We start from the raw sequence: 19,250 nt of genomic DNA, 5'->3' as shown, positions 1-19,250 counted from the left end.
CTCATTAAAGAAGAAAAAGGATAATGGAACTGAACATACGGATCTCCTTACAGAAAAACGTACGATTCCGATGATCAGAGTTGTAAGTTGAGGAGGGAGGTAGGGAGAACAAGAGAAAAGGAGGTTAAGCTTAGAATTGTTTCGCATTGAATCTGGGGTTCATATTTTCTGAGGCAGAAAAGTGAAGATCTTAGGAAGCGTACTTCACCTGCCACTGAATCTGCAGCGACTCTGTTTGGATATAGGTTAGCAAATATAATGGAGAAACTGAGTGATAGTGGATTTCCTTTTTGCCTGATCCTGGAAATCCCTTCCACACATAATACTTATAGCTATACTACTTCTTTCACTCAAGTCGCTTTTGACGGAATTTTTTTACTTCTAAGTGTAAAATTAAAACGGATTTGATTATCGTATGGGGATGATTTGTCCCATGAATATAATCCGCACACATTTGCTGAAAATGGTTTCTATGGCAGCTAGTACCGTATACCGTTAAGTATAGAAGAAATTCTTAGATTCGCATCATATGATAGGAGTCATACAACACCCACCTTTGAATTCCAAAATTTGTTCTATCTAATGTTAATTAATTCATGGTTCGTTCTAATGAAGTCTCAACCAACGATAAGTGAGGGGATTTCAGTGATTAATCATGAGTATGGCTTCAGTCATTGCTTCAGTTATAAAATTTTGATATTTCAGCCCTTTGCAATTAGCCAGTAACCTACCAGTGCTTTGATCGCGTACGACATATTATATCGATGCAACGAAAAATTGAAACGTCATCCAATCAGCCCTTTGAGATTTAATTTCATACTTCTACGTGTGTACATAGCTACAAAATTTTTAGATGCCGCAACGAAGGGTGGTCGAGACAACATTGAAATATTATTTATTACAGTATAATGAAGCTATTGTTAACTTGTCATAATTTATTTTGAATTTTTGTATTCCCTCGGGGATAAAACTTATTTATTATATCAGATCATTACCCGTAAGTTAACTCGACAATTTATTTATTCCAACAACGGACTAAATCTCATGCACTTAGCTTCCACCATTTTCTTGCATCATCGTCTCTCACAGTATTACAACAAATAATTTATTATATGATTTTCAAATTGAAGAAAAAGTATCAAGTTTTAAGAATTGACCCAAAAAAAATAATTTAATTAGTTCAACATAAATCTTTTCACAACATTGAAATACGAAGCTCCACATACGCATTTGGTGATTATTGCATGACAAATGTAAAAACTATACATATGCATACCACACGGTACAGGTTTGCATCGGGCTCGCTTCATGTCAACGATGCAATTTCTTATACATTTATAAAATATACAAATATTTGTCCTTGACACAATCAAATTTCCTTTTTAAAAGTGTTGGTTATCAATGTAAAATAATAAATTATAATATTCACAAGTGATAAATAATGTGACATGCTTAAATAAGTAAATAAATTAAATAGTTTCCAAATATATTATTAGCCTGTAGGTGCGCTCAGTCAAAATTTCATCCACTAGACGTTTGAAAATTTTATGTACAGTGAAAGGAAAAAGACGAGGCAAATTAGTTGATGGGTATAATTATTTATGACATAACCACCTGATATCTACCATCATTAGTTAAATTGAAATATTATCAGATCTGATTAAGAGCTAATCAGTCACTTGTATTTAATTAAGGGTCAAGGTGCATCTTAGTGCTAATATTTTGTGGTGCTTTTTAAACACATCCAGTACTTTAAAGTATTTTTTATATATTCAGCACCATAAAGTATTGTCTTTAGGTATGTCTAGTATTCAAAAATATTTTTTTTACACATCCAACACCAAGGCAAAAAAAATACTTCATAGTATTAGATGCACCACAAAATATTTCAAAATGCTTGAGTAGACCTTAACCTTTTAATTAATCGGCCATAAATCCCAACTAACACTTGTAAATGTGCAATTATTTAAAAATGCTAATGTTAATATGGCTTATATGCATTTTTATTTATAAGAAATCACATTATATATATTTCATGAAAAATGCTATTTATTTTAAAAATCATATGATAAGAGCCGGTCAACAATTACTTGAAACTAATACATTTGGACTATTTAAAACTTCATTATAATCATATTGTGCCCGGTGAAAATCAAAATTTAGAAAGACAGGAACACATTTTGAGTACATCCAATTCTACATCGCCTTGGATTCAAGAATTGAATTTTAGTATGATGATGATGATGATGATGATTACTCTAAAAATTCCTTCCACAAACGCATTGTATGCACACGCACAGCATGAAAGGGTTTCTTAGAAGACGGAACTGGATTTCATTTTATTTACAAAATTACCACTTCAACCCAATTGGAAGTTTGGAGTCGACTGTGCGTTTATGATTAGATTATATCAAAATTAAAGTTAAATTCCCCACCTATAGAGAAACAAGTCGTTTGAAGGATTACACTCCCTATAAGTAATGACCCCAGCCAGCGATTGATTGATGTAAGTTGTCACCATTCCAAGTCCAAGACATCTCTCTGATCCTCAGGCTGCATAGCACATAATAACAAACGTAATGTCAATACGTAGCTTGACAAATTTTATCAGTCACGAAGCCAAGAGCAATACACAGCACTGGATAAAACGTCTACGCGTCTCCCATCTTTTTAATTGAATTATGCAAGATTTTAAAAAATTATTAAAATTAGTTAAAAACAAAAATTAAACTTCCTTTTCCAATTCCAGGTACGCCTTATTTAATAAAGAAATAAATGAGAAAAAAACAGTAATAATAAGATAATCGATAAAAGAGAATGTAGTATGAAAACAATATGAAGAGAGAATTGAAAAGGTTAAGAGAAAGGTTAAAGACAAAATGTGGAAAAACAAATGAATGTTTTAGACAACTGTGAAAACCGATTCAAATTTTAGGATATGAAACAGGATTTTCTTCGAAACGAGGAAGCGTCCAGACCGCGAGTATAGTGGGCCTCACCTACCCAGCACTCCGGTAGCCCCTCTCAGTGTTGGAAGGATCCTGATCCTACGGTCACTACGAGCAAATTCTATTTAAAGGTAATGAACCGCCAACCAGATTGAATTACAGCTTACTAACAATGACGACCCCCAAAAAAACCAAGAAAACAGGGATACAATATTTTCACTCTATCATCCATTTGACATTGCGAAATAAGAATGAGCTCAGCAGGGATACCTACAAAGTTTCAAAAAACACAAGTTTTCTATAGATTGTATCTTACTAGCTTTAGCTGACTGATTTACAGGATCCTCAATGATCTCCGTGCCTACAAATTTGTATTAGTGCATCTGAGAAAACGAGTGGACATGCCTAACAAAAATGTCAAGTCCCCACTTCCTCTTGTTTTCATCAATTAAGATGAGAAGAAAGAAAATTAAGGCAGAAAGGAGAGACACTAGAAGAAATCATCAAATGACCCCTCCTTTTCACCTTCAGATCCTGCAAGTGCAACAATAAGGAAAACAAATGGTAGGGTCAAACACAACTTATATTCCTCCTCTTGTAAATAACACAACGACATATAGTAACAATTAACCCCAGACATAAGCCATGCTTTTGTAGGGCGGAAAGTGCTTAATATGATTGCAGCGTTGCGAGCCTTGATGCTATGATCATATATGTTTTTTTTTTTTTTTTTTTTAAGATTTAAATGAGTTGTCCCCCCGCCCCCCAGGGGGAGGATTTCACCTTGCATTCTATTCTTCATATCAAACAGGCTGTGAATATTTATTTACAATGCATAATAAGAATATCAGGAATAAAAGACCGGATTTTCATACATGCATGGTTTTCTGGATTCAGCAAGCAAAACAAATGGAAAAATAGCTAGGACAATGCCGTTTACAACAAAACTGGACTAACCTGAACCATCCGCTACAGTGACACCCTGAACAACTAGCTGACTAGAACTAGGCTGAGAGTTAGACTGATTGGTTGTATTTGGAGCAGGAGCCGAAACTGCGAAATCAGAATCTGTCGAAGAAGTATCAGAGTTGCTGGAAGCAACATCAACTCTAGCAATAGGCCGAAAAGTTGAACTTAATCTTGATGAAGTACTTAATATCAATTTCAGTTCCGCAACTTGGCTTGACATGGAAGATATCATCCTGAGACACACTAGATCAGATCTAGTATTAATCAAATATTATCCAATTTTAAGAGTCGTAGAATTGTAGTGATATTCATAAATCCAGGAAATAGAAGAAAAATCACAGAGCAGCAGAATGCTTTTTCTCAGTAGTTTTGTACTATTTCACTAATATCAGCAAAAATGAATACTTGAGCATAGTTATATATTTAGGTTTCATTGGGCATTATTTTAGAGATTTAAACATTTATTATTGGCTTAGTGCCAGTATGGAGTCAAATTTATGTCAAATAATCAGCAGTCTATTCCAAATATTTGTAGATAATTCTGAAAAACTACACAAACCCTCAAGGTAATAATTCTAATTCTACCTGTTCAATGAGTCTTGAAGCTGATATACTCTCTTTTCTGTTTCTTCTAACTTTTTGCGTAACTCCTCTCTAGATTCTTGGGCTTCCACATATTTCCTTTCACAATCATCAGCTCTTTGTTTTTCTGCATGTAACATAACCTGCGGAGCGTACGGATCATATAAAGTTTGGTAAGCTTGAAATGTATAACCATGTGTTGAAACATGTTACGCACATGAGAAATGTGTCACACAAGAGCATCACTTTATTACTGTTGATCTGTCAAATAAAATATCAATCTAATCTAACTCATTTTATCACAATGGCAGTGATGAGCTGTCTTCACCTCTCAATAAATCTCATGTCAAATGTCCTGTATTCTTAAAAATGGACCACAGGTAGCCAACTTTAATAGTAGCAAATAAACACACCAATGTTTATTCAACTCATTTTCATCTTTAATCTTCCACATCAACCTAACTAGCTATGAACTTTATCTAACCTCTGCAATAGAGAAACGCACGGGTAAATGCCCACCACTTTATTGAGGTTCGTCAACTCATTTTCATTGGAATAACTAAAATGTTTGCGAGGCAGTGAGAAAGATTAGTTGGTCACAATTAAAGTGAGTTAATGAACTCATTATTATTGGAACAATCAAAATGTTAGTGGGGTAGCACAGCTAAACAGGTAACAATGGGAAAGCAAAAACAAGGGAAAGAAGACAAGGAAAAATTAGCACTCAAAGTAGAAGCACCCCACTGCGGCCTTACTATGAAAGAAATCTGACTCTAATTTTCCTCAAATGATAACTACGCCTCAGTGTTAACTTAGAAGAATGATAAGCATATAGAACTATCACTTTTGTCTTATAAGTTGAAGCATAAATTTACTCAGTCGGTTTACCTTCAAATTTATAACTTCTGAAGTAAGAGCCTCAATATTTTCAGATTCTTGGAAAGGACTTGATGGTTCTTTGATAGGATGAGTGCTTTCAGTATCTTTACACTGATTCATGGATTCTTTCACGTGAGGACTTTCATTTTCCACTGCCTTCTCCAGAGCCTGGCTTTCCATTTCAACTGCTTTCTCTGCAACCTGACATTCCACGATAGCAAACAAGTTATTTCATTGAATAAGCTCCACAGATTCATAAAAATAAAAAGAAAAAAATTATACTGAAAGAGGGTCCTTCAGGTTTTCTGTATTCTTTGGTATTGGTGCTTATTACGGCATAAAAGACTCCACAAATGGTCCTCAGTGTACATTCTTTGAAAGAAGTAGTCATCCTAAAAGGCCTCTGTAATAATTTTGGTTTGTATCCCTCACAATTGCACATTCCAATGATGATAAAGCTTCCCTGTTACTTTCCAATTATCTAGACAAGGATTATCAACTTTACAAATATAAAGAAATTTAACAACCAGCAAAAACCATTAATAGTGCTATCACTTTTTGTGAAATTGTTAATTATAATAATTTGCACAGATAAGTTTTCCATCCAAGAAAGTCACCCAGCAGTCAGCCGTAGGGCCAGGTCCATCATGAACTGAAGTGACCCAGCTGCTAAATGGGACTATTACGTTTTTGCAAAAATAAATAGATAAATAAGTGGCCAAAACATACCATTACAAACTATGGTTAATAAAGAGCCATTTAAAAGGCCAAAAAGCAAAGATGTGATTCTTTGGATTAAAAAAACCAGTCTCTCTCCCAACGTAACTGCCTGATGTTTGCTCTTCGGTGTTGCATCCTATCTCCTTTCTTAACAATAGAAGACCTTTTTCTATTAATTATCAAGATTTATATTTTTTTTCTCTTGCCTTGAATCATTCAGGAATTTAAGATTTATGAACTAATTTTGTCTTACTTAAGATTTATCGTTAATCTTTTTGTTAATAACTGGGACACGAACACACATTATTGAGTATTTCGTTTATGCTATTAGTTTATACGCATTTATACCACATATGTCAAGCAATTTTCAATTTGGTTATGGATCTTACATTTCAATATAATGCACAATTCGAAAATGGATCAGGCTAGTAACAATTTCTTATATCATTACTATTAGCATTAGGTTGCCCAATCAGAATATAACAAGTGTATGATTTTCCATCAACAACATGGGGAAAACCATTTTGTAGATACCTATATATATATATTTTTCAATTTTCAATTTGGTACCTTTGTGTTTTTCTTTCTTAATTAAATCTTTAATTTTACTCTATTAACATCATTAACCTTTGTTTAGAGACTAAAAATGCTAATAGAACAAAGTTACAAGAGCTAATGTTACTAAAAAAGTAAAATTAAATGATTTAATTAAGAGAAAAAGACACATAGGTACCAAATTAAAAATTGAAAGTATAGGTATATCCAATATGGTTTTTCCCATTATAGGTGTATGATTTATTTAGAAAACCATATGATTGATATTGTCAATAAAAACCACACTTCTGTCGTGTTAATGTTGAAGAATCGTATCCTTATCATGCTCTAATTGAAAAACCTGACAACAAAGATTTAATAATAAATTGAATCCAAGATTTTTCTGCCAAATATATACCTCATTAATAACAATTTAGATAAAAACTTGACAGCTATTACTAATGGACAAAACCAGCTTGTGGTCATCTTTCCCAACTCTTCCTGAACTCCATTTCAGTGCCAATGGGGCATGATTTTTTTTTTTTCATTTATAAAATTTCAGAAAACAATGAAAGAATATCTATTAATAAAAAATACAAATACAGCATTACTAGGATAGCTCAAACCTGAAGCTTAATTGATGCACTAGTTTCCAGTCTATATCTCAATTCACCATGAGCTGCCATTGCCCTGAACCCTGTCTGCAATACAATGGCAGAAGTATATATTTGGTTGTACTTTTTCCTCGCCAGTTTTCCACGAATATTCCTTTGAATTCTGACAGCAGCTGCATTTCTCTTCATGTGATAATATGATCTCCGAGCCATTTCTCCTATATTTACAGCAAATAAGTACTTAATTCTAAAAGTTTATCTTCTTATATTCATTCTTTGAAGTTCTATTTATGTCAAAGACACAGGAACACAAGAGGTACTCAAAAAATGTAAGAGGGCGGCCTCTATGAAAGGTCATCATGTACGCATTTCATAGACTGAGATATTACAAGTATGTTAAGGACATTGCAGCAAAGTGATCTTCATGTCACATGTTTCCATATCCCTGTGTTAACTATATTACAAACTGTTTTAAATTTAATATAGAGCTATAAGGGGAAATAAAGACTGGCCCTTTTTGACAAAACATGCCAGAGTCTACAAGTCTCCTGTCCTTTAAGAAATACACTCACCTCTACAAAACGATTGCACAGAGACAGAAGACTTTTGTAAAGTGACGTATCTTTTCTGAGCCAGATGGGTTTTGATCCGCTTCTGGATAACAGTAGCGGAGTTGCTAAGGAGGAGTGCCCTTTGAGCATCTAACTCAGCCATCTGACCAACCCTCAAGAATATCTGTGATTCCCCTATCTGCAAAATTAGCAAAACTCAGAAATATTCCATTTGAAAGCAGAGAACCATTTTGCCATTGCAACAAAGAACATATATCTGCTATCCTACGCCCAAAACAATCCTCATATTTACTTCACACCAGAAATGACATCAATAGAGCAAAAACAAGTTTTACATGCAATAAAATTCTAATTCTACCTGATAACCTGTAAGGCCAATCTTCTGCAAAATCTTTATACATGAATCTTTCTCATCAGAGCTGCTTAGACGAGGATTGTTTTCAAGTCCAGAAACCAAGTAAATGTCAGAATGTGGCATTGTATTAGTAAGACTGTTTGGCAAAAAGTTTATATAACCAAAACCTGAGTCAAGGTACACCTACTTTTCTTTGACAATCTCTGGAGCAAGAGGAGCCACTCGACTCAAAAAATCATGGAAGGTCCTGTGTGTTGGAAATCCAGCACATTTAATTCTTACTGCTTCAAGAACACCCTACATGATCAACGATGAGTGTTGATTGCACAAGCAAAGGTTTAAACCACATATGTCGAACTGAACTTCAATTTATGCTTACACCGGAACGAAGTTGTTGGATGACATTCATATTATCAAACACAGCAGGTTTTAATTCATTATTTGGCTTGACACATCTAATATAGTGGGGCTCTGTGGATTTTAGCGTATCCATCAGTTGTTGTAATTGTAGCTGCACAGATTAGACACAAAAGAAATCAATATTCAATAGTTATAGGGGCATTTCAGATAACATATTTCCTTTTCTGACAAGGCAAAGAACCAACTATAAGATACCTTAAAGCGGGCACCGATGGAAGCAAATTTAGCAGATTTGGCCGTCTCCTCAGAAAGTGGGGGGAAAAGGCCTGCTACAAAAAAACATTTGGAAGAACTCAGCATGTCTTGATGCTCAGGAACAACATAGTCTTTGTTTTTGTCTAGAAACTGTTCAGACTGATACTGAACCTGAAAAGAAGCAAAAATCAACTTTTAGCATAATCTCAAGGGCTAAAATAGTAACCTACAAAGCAATGTTGAAGAATCAAACTCACCTCCCCTGCATAATGAACAATGGTAAAATCTGATTGAGATAATTTTGGCTTGATGAAGCGCTTGTTATTTTTGAAACTCTGATAAAGCTTTTGCGAAAATGTTTCATGAGTTGACTTTGGAAACATACTACAAAAAAAAACAGAACAATTTACGTCACATTAAAAACTGCCACTGAAAAATTCTGCTGCGCACTAATGGTTTTGCAAGATATCATTAATGACTTCAACAGGATAGAATATCAGCAAGCCACAACGACTTATCCATTCTTTCTCCATAGAATTATATGGAAAATAGTTGAAATTAATCCTCATATGGCCATCAATGAATTACATTTACATTAATTGCATGTAACGTTGACAATACACAAAAGATGCATCAGATCGTACATATAATACTTCAGCACACAGTCAAATGTCTCAATAAGGCTCCAGAATTGGCAAGCTTTATGTCATATAAAGTCATTTCACATAAGCTAAAACGACAAGTTCAACTCCTGCCATTACTCATTTCCGATCTTAGCCTTTCCCAGACATAAATTAATAGCCGCTAAGTAATTTAACAAAAGTACAGGAATTTCATCATACCATGCCTCATCAAGCAGAGCAATGATTCCACCTGGTTTCTGCAAAACAAGACAACTATCAAGATATGCCAATTGTAACATTAAAAGGGCAGGTACATATATTATATTCTGAAAATGGTAAACAAACAGCCTATGAGTATTCCTCAACAGAAGTCCAAAGTATGTGTAAAAACCTTTTCAATAAGATCCAATACATCTTGATTATCTACAAATTCTAAGTAGCTCCAATCAATCCCTTCCCTTGTATATTCCTCTTGCTCCATCTTAAACACATGCTGCATGATATCATCAACCTCAGATTGCGTGTTGAAGACAAAGTTATAACTCAAATTGTAAAATAATAAGAACAACAACAAATAAATAAAATGCAAGACTGACCTCATACCTGGTTGAAGTGTTGCTGCAGCTTTTCATTTGTGTAATTAATACAAAACTGCTCAAAACTGCAGCCAAGGAATTAAATATCAGCTTAGAAAAATCTTAGTAACAAAAGCTCCAAATTGGAAAAAAACAGCCCACATTTTGATCACTTGCTTCATAACTAGCAATATCATAAAGTATTGAGGGAGCAGGCCCCACTCACTGATAATGCAGAGAATCAAGAGTTTAAGCCACTGAGGCATAATAAAACAGAAGCTTACTAAGAACAATGAAAATACATGTCTACACACCATTCATATGAATGTGTGCTGCTTGCATAAGAGTATATGTTCGTGTATCTATTTGTGCAAATGCAAAAGCATACAATAGCAGCTACCCCACTCCCCCACCAAAAGAAAAAAAATGCAATAGCATATTCAGAGTCAATATCCTCACCTATTGGCTCGAAAGCTTTCAAAGCCATATATGTCAAGAACTCCAATGATACATTTTGAGTTGGGATCCTGCCCAATGGAGACATTGATTTTTTTGACTAACCTGAACAAAGAAAAAAATCACATGACTACACGTGAATAGCAATAATCTAACATTGAAATTTTTTCCCTTTCATATTCATATATGACAAAAGCAATTTACCAGTCAAATAAACGAGAATATAATGTCTTGGCTAAACCATCCCTGCTAACTGTTGCAGCAAGAGGATCAAGACTTCTCTTGATGACTTCCTCTGGGGTAATCATCATACGCTTACAAAGTGCATCTTCCAAAGCACTTGGAACACACCTGAAACAAGAATAAGTAAACGAAATTATATTCGGCTTCAAAAAAGGAGAGATATCATATGATAATAGCGAAGATTTATCTGCACTTGAGAAGCTCTGCTGTCGTTTCGAGATGGGACTTTGATTCTTCATCTGCTAAAACTGATGAGTCTTCGTCTGATTTTTCAAACTTAATGTTTCCAAGATGAAGAATAGCAGCCACAACTCTGAAAATTGCATCCTGAAAGGAAGGAGCAGGGAAGTTTATATAGAAAATTTACTAACATTTTATTAGTAGATGAAGCCACAAATTATTAGAACCATTATTCAAGGTCATAGTCATGCCTGTTCTTCACAATTGATTCCCACTATATCCATGGCTCTCTTCGTGCTCAAGTACTCTTGGGCAGCATTAACACCATCTAATTCATAGCAACTGGATTGATTAAGGTAGTGAAATGATTTAGGATCTCCCAACTTATATCTCTCCTTTTCCTGATAAAAGCAAACATAAGTTAGCATGTGGAGTAAATTTGTAAAAGGAATGCAGAAACAAGAACAGACGACCAAGATCAGCAATCCTACCTCAGGCGGAGCTGCACAGAGAAGGTAAAAACAGTGATAATTACGCTCAGGATCAGAGATTTGGCAAACACGAGATTTCTCTAGGAGGTATGTTCTAATAGCTGTGCCAGATATTTTTCCATGCTTATTGAATTGAATCTCAACAAATTTTCCAAAACGGCTGCAGGAAAAATAAAGCAAATGTGCATATTTACTTATAATCAGTAAATCAAATTTGAGAAAGACCTCATCTTAATAATGTTAGATGTTTCTCACTTGCATTAAACGTAATAAGCATCAAATGATGAAAAATATCCAAGTAGAACATTCTCATAAAATAGATGGTCCTCTTTCACTTGCAGGAAAAATGAAAATAATAGTAACAAAATCCATGACGAATAATAATTTACTCTGCACAAGCAACCACATATCCAAGTTACTTACAAGAAAGAGGGTAAATCAGAAATCACTTTCAAAGAAATGAAAGTTGAGTGCTCAAGAAACAGTAATATGCAAATAAATACCAAGTGAAAAGCATCATATACTAACCAGAATATGCTCACCTGGAATTGTTATTTCTAACAGTTTTTGCATTGCCAAATGCTTCAAGAACTGGGTTTGACTGTACCAATACCATTTCAACCAAAATTCAGTGCCTCCCAAAGCTAAACAATTTGATAAAATTAAGCAGGACATCCTAGAAAAGTAGCAAGTAACATCTTTTATTGTCTAAATTTGCGAATTCTAGGACCAAGAATTTATCATCAACTAATATTATCAAAGAAATGGATTTATAATCACCATGAATAAAGACAAAGTTAGAAGAACACATGCAAACAGGATTATGTTCTTTATAAGGATACATTCATGACACGGAATTAAAATAGATGGGTTGGTTGGATAGAATCTTTACATTAATAAACATTTAATCATCCAAGGGCGTTTCAGAGAGCAGGCATGGATTTCAGGTTGCCTTTGATAAGTTGCAATTCTGATCTTCTTTCTTAATGTGTAGCTCAATTTGAGTAGTGTAGATATATATGATTGGAATATGATATTTATTCATTCTGAGGAGAGGAATATACAAGAGAGAGGAGCCTTTTCTTTAATGGCTCATAAACACATAATAATATCCTATCCCTAAAGATGTAATATTTGCAACAATAAAATAAATCTTCTATAGTCCTAACAAGTAAGTAAGAGGAACAACTATTGATATTTTTTATCAAAGTGGCTGTTTTAACATGTCACTGATTTTAGACCCCCCCCCCCACACACACACACACAGAAAAGGGGGAAAACTATCCAACAAGGGAAAAGTGGAAGTTGAAGTTCTTCAATTATTATGCGCTTTCTCAGCCATATTTGTTAGATTGTTCTTACTTTGGCTGAGATTAAGGAAACTACTTCTCCCTTTAAGCAACAATAAATTTGGGGAGCAACAGCTACCATAATGCAGAGTTAGATAACCTTACTTCTAAAACTTGCTGCTCAACACTGCTTCCTTCAGCTGCAGCATGTCCACCCAAATATGCCAGATAACGCATGAGCATTTTGGTTGTTTCTGTCTTACCGGCTCCGCTCTCACCACTAACAAGAATAGCGTTGCTTTTCTCCTCATTGACCATTGCCCTAATTTAAGCAAACAATAGGCAATAAAAATGGCACTAAAAAAAGAAAAGTTAGTAATAATACAAGCAGCGTTAATCCCCACCTGTATGCAGCTTCAGCAATAGCAAATACATGGGGGCTTAAATCTCCAAGCATTGCTCCCTTGTACTGTTGCATCACATCAGTGTCATACAAGTGCGGAAGACTTTGAAACGGATTGACAGCAATAAGAATATTTCCAGTGTAAGTCTGCCATCATATTGAGGTATTATATAGAGCCTCATAAAGCTGTATTGATCTGTCATTCTCTTTCACAAAGGGGAACATTAGCTAAATTGAACAAGGTAGGGATAATCTTACATATATCTCATTCATCTTGTATCTAGTTGCTAAATTATGAAGCACTGCCGGCTCATGCAAATAAGCAAGCTTGGTCATATCATCAACTCCATCAGCAGGAGCATCTGCATCCTTAGGATATAATTTTGACAAACAGGCAACAACCTAATGAAAAAGAAAATAAAACAGACAAGTCAATAATTGGCTCAGATTAGCATCTATCAGTGTGTAAAAGTACTCTTTTAGGACACTATGAACACCTATGACAGAAATAAGTAGCCAAATTACTGTCCTCAAAGTTCAAAACATTTCTCCTTCTTTTCTTCTTTCTTTTTTCAATTATGAACACCTATAAATAAGTAGTCAACCTACTGTCCTCAAAGTTCAAAACATTTCTTCTTTTTCTTTTTTCTTTTTTCCATCTTGACTTTGAAGTTTATAAAGAGCCAGATTTATAGATAGTTTTAAAGTCCCTGGACCCATATCCGTATTCCTATGCTCAATCAACGTTTATATGAGAAAACTATATTAAGTATTTTAGGTCCTGTGTTCTCTCTCCCTTCTTTATTAACTGATACAACAATAGAGGGATATCTTGAATTTCCTCTCCCATTTATTTGGCAGCCTTGAAGACATCCCTACTGCCCTTGTAAAGCCATAAAAACCAAATGCTTCCTTCAACTGATAGGAGAAAAACGGAAATTGATGCATGCCCAATGCACAGCAGGTGAACCCCCCTCAACAGCCATGGCTAGCAACGTGAAGACACCTGCCTTAAATGCACTATTGAGTAGATCATACCACTTGATGTGGGGCTAAGCACAGTGGCCATACACAACGCTTAGTCCTCATCAATTCCCCCAACAAAGACGACATCCTGTTAATTACACCATGCAAGACTTCATCAATCTTAGTGCCAGTCAAAAACCTTCTGCATGTGACTTTTTTTAAGCTGTCAATGAACCAGCTTTGATACCATTGATGGGCACCTAAAGAACAGCCAGGAAACCCACCTCAGGAACCATGGCTGGCAAGGTGCAGAACTGCCCCCATAAATACTACATTAAGTAACCATATTATTCAATGTAGAACTCAGCACAATGCCCTTACACAGTGCCAGGTCCTCATCAAAATTTAAGTAGAGAAGTTCAAGCCATAAAAGCCAAACCACTAGAAATGCAAGAGGAACACGATAAGCCATTCCTCCATCCTCCTAAGAAAGGAAGTACAAATTAATAAAGATCATGATCACTCCTTCCCTCTTTAAAATTCACGAGATAACTTATACTTCTAATTTAAAAACAAGAATATGTTCATTGGAAATATCAAAAAAAACCCATGCCTTTTTGACATTAATGTTTTCTAGCCTTAGCCATGCGTTTTAAGGACAAGATCCTCCTAAAAACTGCAAATGTCATTGAAAGAACACATCTTTCTTGAATCTGAACGACAAACATGAAATCCAAACAAGGAAATTGAAATATCTAAAGCTCTTAACAACCAGGGGATCCAAAGGAACTACAGGAAAATAGAACTAAAGACAACTGAAACAGAGGACCATCAGTGTGAAAGTCAATTACCGTGTTGCCAGAACTAGTTTGAACCTCAACTTGCTCTCCATTGATTTTCAGTACTTCCCCATCAATCCATACTTGTTCTGGATCACCAACCCAAATGTGAGAACCAACAACAATGTTCTCCGAAATACCCTGCAACAACATTCAAAATCAAAAGCATTATAAGAGTTGTCAAAATACAATATATGCCGCCTCTCCATTTTAAAAGTTTGTTAAACTATTCAGAGATAATTATAGGTCATAAATGTAGACATAAAAACATAAAGTAAGTAATTGTTCTACATTGCCATCACCTGAACATCCTCCGGCCAGAGATTGTAAAGATTACATTCACATCAGTCTTCATTCCCCTAAACTCTAAACCTCAACCCCACAATTCCTTAGGCATACTACCATGATTTGAATTCACGCCATAACTTTGGAACTAGACAGCTCCCACATGGCCATTATAAGACAATTCAAGATCTATATACAGCATTTAACTGTTGAGACGGCTATCTTGACACGAATAACCATATCAAAGTCATGACGAGGATCTCGATGTTACATTGTTTGCAACAATTTTTTTCCCATTCATAAAATAGAAAAACTTCGCAATTCAAAGAAAAGGTAAAGGACAAGCAGATGGCTAACACGGTTGTACACCGCAACTATTCCATTAACTACCTTCTGTACCAGATTCAATAAAATTTCGGGCAATTGAAAATATGGGAGTTCCATTACCATTTTCTCAAGATGAAGCTGGGCTGCATAGATATGTTTCATCCAACAACACTCCCACAATAGCAGGTACGTACATTCTTCGTGGACTAAAGTCGTTATCCATCGCACTTAAACTCGAAGTAGCGTGCTTCCCAAGTCAGTTTCACACTTAATCTCAAGTCGGAAATCGCGTATATTCTACACTTGTAGGATGAAATCCCCCAGAAAGCAACGTCGCCAGTGAAACAACATGGCCAAATTTCAGTGGGACGATGTGATCTGATCAGAGCCAAGAAGAAAATCCCCGAATAAACCCTTAAATTTACTTGGTCTTTTTCTTTCGCGTTTGGACTCGCCTTCGCAAGATCCTATGGTTTGGAGAAATGGCATTGTCCAGAGGCCCTCCAAAATCGCCATTTTTGTGGACATTTTTGTGGCTCAGACCCTCTCGCTACTTCTCCCTCCCTCTCACTCTTTGCCCCTCTGGCTCTCTCTCTCCACCTGTTAGTTTCGCTGAGTTCGCGGGAGCATTTGTATGTGTATATATATATTTGGGTCCGCTTCTCACCGACTATGAAACAAACCGGTTCACATCCCAGGTCATAACTCATTACAGCTGGACATGTCCTTTTTTGCCAAACAGCTGTACATTTTTTCAGGCAAAAAAAAAAAAAAAGCTGTACATTTTTTTCCCACCAAAATACAGCGGTCCGTTTCAAATAATTTTTTGAAAAAACTAATTTAGAAGTCCTTATAATTTTTATCAGTTTGGAATTAGGTCCTTGTAATTTGTTTTATTTTTATTAGATCCTTTAACTTTCTCCTGTTAGGTCTATTAATCCCTACATTTAAATAAGACAAACACCGTTATAACTTTCTGTTAAATCTTCTTATCACCCACCCACAATTCGCCCAACTCACTGCTCCTTCCACGGTAAATATCATCAGGCAGTGCATCGAGTATGCTCTGCAAAAATTATAGCATTTGGTTTGGTTCAAGTTTGAAGGCCAGGAAGGAAATGCGTTCCTGGGTCATGCCCATATAGCTCACAGGGGTAGGGGAGGAACACAAGAAATGAAGGCGAAGCAGAAAAGAGAACAAAGCAAAGAACCTTAAAATGGGGATTTCGTACAAAGTTTATTTCTTTGAGCTTGAATTACTAAGATAGAATATTCAGAGTCTAGACCAAGGGAAGCAAATTTGAGATAAGAGGATCGTAGAAAATAAAGGAACAAATGAAAAATCAACTAAATCCAACAATAAAGTAAAGATAAATTCTAGAACTAGCATGGATTCAATTTGAGAAACTGTTTAAAGGAAGAGAGACTTGCGCAGATCCAGTATTAAAAAAAGAAAAAGAAAAAGGAAGAAAGTGGAAGTGGAGAAGTATATCAGATGAACAAGTGGGATGCAGCGGGAATTCGAGGTGTTTTCACAAGTTTGATGGACGAGCTCGTACTACTCATATCAGTGAGGTCGCGAGAATGGCAGGGAAGGAGAAGATATTGATAGAAAGTTATCACAATGTTTGTCTTATTTAACGATAGGGATTAATGGACCAAACAGGAGAAAATTAAAGAATCTAATAAAAAGAAAAAAAAATATAAGAACCTGATTCCAAACTGATAAAAACTATAAGAACCTCCAAATTAGTTTTCCCTGATTTTTTTTATAAAAGTATATTTTACTTTATCAAACATTTTTAATCACTCAAACTTGGTAACGTTAATTTTATTAAAATATCAACTCTAAAATTTTAAATATTAATAAAATATTATTAAATTTTAACATATTAAATTGAATCTGTTTAAATAATTATTTATAAAAAACTTCATCGTTTAAAGTTTATAATGTCAGAATTAAAAAATTGAAAATATATTTTATAAAATTAAAAAGAATTAAACTTTTATATAAAATGGAAAAACTAATTTTATTTATTTTGATCTTTTTAATAAGGGGAAAGCACTTCTCTAGGATATAGCGGGAGAAAACCGCTGACACTGGCCAGTAAAGTCAAGCGATGTCACTGTCATATGAATGTCTGAATAACTGCGATAAAATATTATTTTTAGACTAGTTTAATTAGTAATTTGATTTTAAATATAAAATTTTAATTTATTTTATCTTTCATATTTATTTATTTTTTAAAATAGTATTTACAATAATTATATATGTTAAATATTTAATCAATAATACATGATTAGTAAGAGTATTTTAAAAAAAAACCTATTTATTACAAATAACTAACTTAATTAATTTTTTAATCTACTTAAATTAGTTAATTAGTTTTTATATTAATTACATCAAGTAATAGAATAATTACATAATGGTTCTCTTTTTAGTTTTCTTTAACCGCCAGCTAATATCATGTTATTTTTGTTCACCAAAAAAAAATAATACTCCTCCAGCCTATTTAACTAATTTTATTAAATTAAAATTTTTTTATATAATTTAATTAATTATAATAAATATGACATATTTTTTAAAATACTACCTCTAATCCTAAATATAAGAGTCAGTTTGACTTTTATTTTGACTATAAATATAAAATCATAATTCATTTTGTTTCTCGTATTTATCTATTTTTTTTCTAAGGTTGTCTTTTTAATAATAATAGTTTTAGCTAATACACTTGATTAATAAGGATATTTTAAGAAAAATAATACATATTTATTATGAGTAACTAACTTAACTATTTTTTTTAATTTACTTAAATTAGTCAACTTGTTTGTATATTAAGAACTGGCAGTAATATTTTAATAATATTTTTTAATATTCCCCCTCTCTTATAACAATTATAGTTAAAGCAGTACTAACAAAAATAACTTTAAAAAAATTAATAAATATAAAAAATAGATCTTATATTTAAAATTAAGACTATCTTCACAGTAAGGTTCTGTGTTAAAAACCGGAGGACTAACATGTTATTTTTCTCTTTTCTTTTTGTTACAGCTTGACAGTTTATTGTACAAGAGGAAAGGAGGGACGGTTTTCAATCATGAGTTAATTTTTTTAAAAAAGGGAGGAGGATGACAAGAAAATGAGCATAATTTTACAATACTGCTGAAAATAAAATTCAAAGCAGTACTCGATTTCCCATCTTCGTGTCTGTACGTTATTTTCTCAATTAACATGTAACAAAGAGGGAGAAGCAAAATAACAAAAATTATCTCTATAAAAAAAAACTTAGCTATATAAACTATAAAGCTTATCTAAACCTGCAATCATATAGGAATAATTTTCTTAACTTTTAAAACTTAAATGATAAACTCTTCTAAACTTCTAATAATATAATTCCTCGTTCATTCAGAGGGGTAAGGGTAGTGCTTTCGGAATCCTGGCCCGTATTCTTTTGCACCATTCAAAAGAAATACATATTCATCACACTCAATTGTATAATAAACAATCGATAGGAGTTGGTCTAGTACTCAATTAATAAAGAGTCGGTTTATAATAAATTTTATTGTCAATATAAAAATCTTATGAATAAGTAATCTCTAAATTTTTTTACAGGCTTCCAAGTAATCTCTAAATATTTTTACAGGCTTCCAAGGCCCAGCTCATTTAAATTTGTATAAAAAAAATTTTGTATGAAGTGAGCCCACTGTTTAAATTAGCATAGCTAGTTTCAGGAAACGCAAGAGCTCCATGTTCCAGTCACGCGCTCGGTTATGTCTTCTCCAGG

The 19,250-nt window shown here is 34.0% G+C and overlaps 1 protein-coding gene across 1 annotated transcript; it reads right to left on the bottom strand.

Annotated features, from left to right (window-relative positions):
* Nucleotides 1–2,314: 2,314 nt before the first annotated feature.
* Nucleotides 2,315–16,065, bottom strand: LOC114723463 (myosin-11). Its single transcript, XM_028909641.1, has 26 exons — nt 15,586–16,065; nt 14,866–14,994; nt 13,307–13,450; nt 13,050–13,195; nt 12,811–12,967; nt 11,899–11,957; nt 11,357–11,516; nt 11,117–11,266; nt 10,879–11,012; nt 10,647–10,793; nt 10,446–10,547; nt 10,015–10,072; nt 9,803–9,904; nt 9,631–9,668; nt 9,046–9,172; nt 8,789–8,959; nt 8,553–8,684; nt 8,361–8,470; nt 8,177–8,237; nt 7,819–7,996; nt 7,259–7,464; nt 5,388–5,579; nt 4,503–4,642; nt 3,906–4,150; nt 3,265–3,482; nt 2,315–2,553 (listed from the first exon to the last, which is right to left on the bottom strand). The coding sequence occupies exons 1-25, from the start codon at nt 15,625–15,627 to the stop codon at nt 3,439–3,441; spliced, it is 3,174 nt and encodes a 1,057-aa protein (XP_028765474.1). The 5' UTR covers nt 15,628–16,065; the 3' UTR covers nt 2,315–2,553; nt 3,265–3,438.
* Nucleotides 16,066–19,250: the final 3,185 nt, after the last annotated feature.

Source organism: Neltuma alba, unplaced genomic scaffold (genome assembly GCF_004799145.2).
Source record: "Neltuma alba isolate B1F8T4 unplaced genomic scaffold, ASM479914v2 tig00012143_pilon, whole genome shotgun sequence".
Taxonomy (NCBI): Eukaryota; Viridiplantae; Streptophyta; class Magnoliopsida; order Fabales; family Fabaceae; genus Neltuma; species Neltuma alba.
This window is presented reverse-complemented; position numbering and strand designations above follow the sequence as displayed.

What these genes read in the sequence shown, in the direction of transcription:
- LOC114723463 (XM_028909641.1), bottom strand. Translation starts at nt 15,627, where the DNA reads ATGAAACATATCTATGCAGCCCAGCTTCATCTTGAGAAAATG. An exon ending in CCAGAGATTGTCAAAGAAAA is followed by an intron (nt 8,238 to 8,360) that starts GTAGGTGTACCT and finishes TCGTCTAAGCAG; the next exon opens with CTCTGATGAGAAAGATTCAT. An exon ending in CAGAAGTTATAAATTTGAAG is followed by an intron (nt 4,643 to 5,387) that starts GTAAACCGACTG and finishes TACGCTCCGCAG; the next exon opens with GTTATGTTACATGCAGAAAA.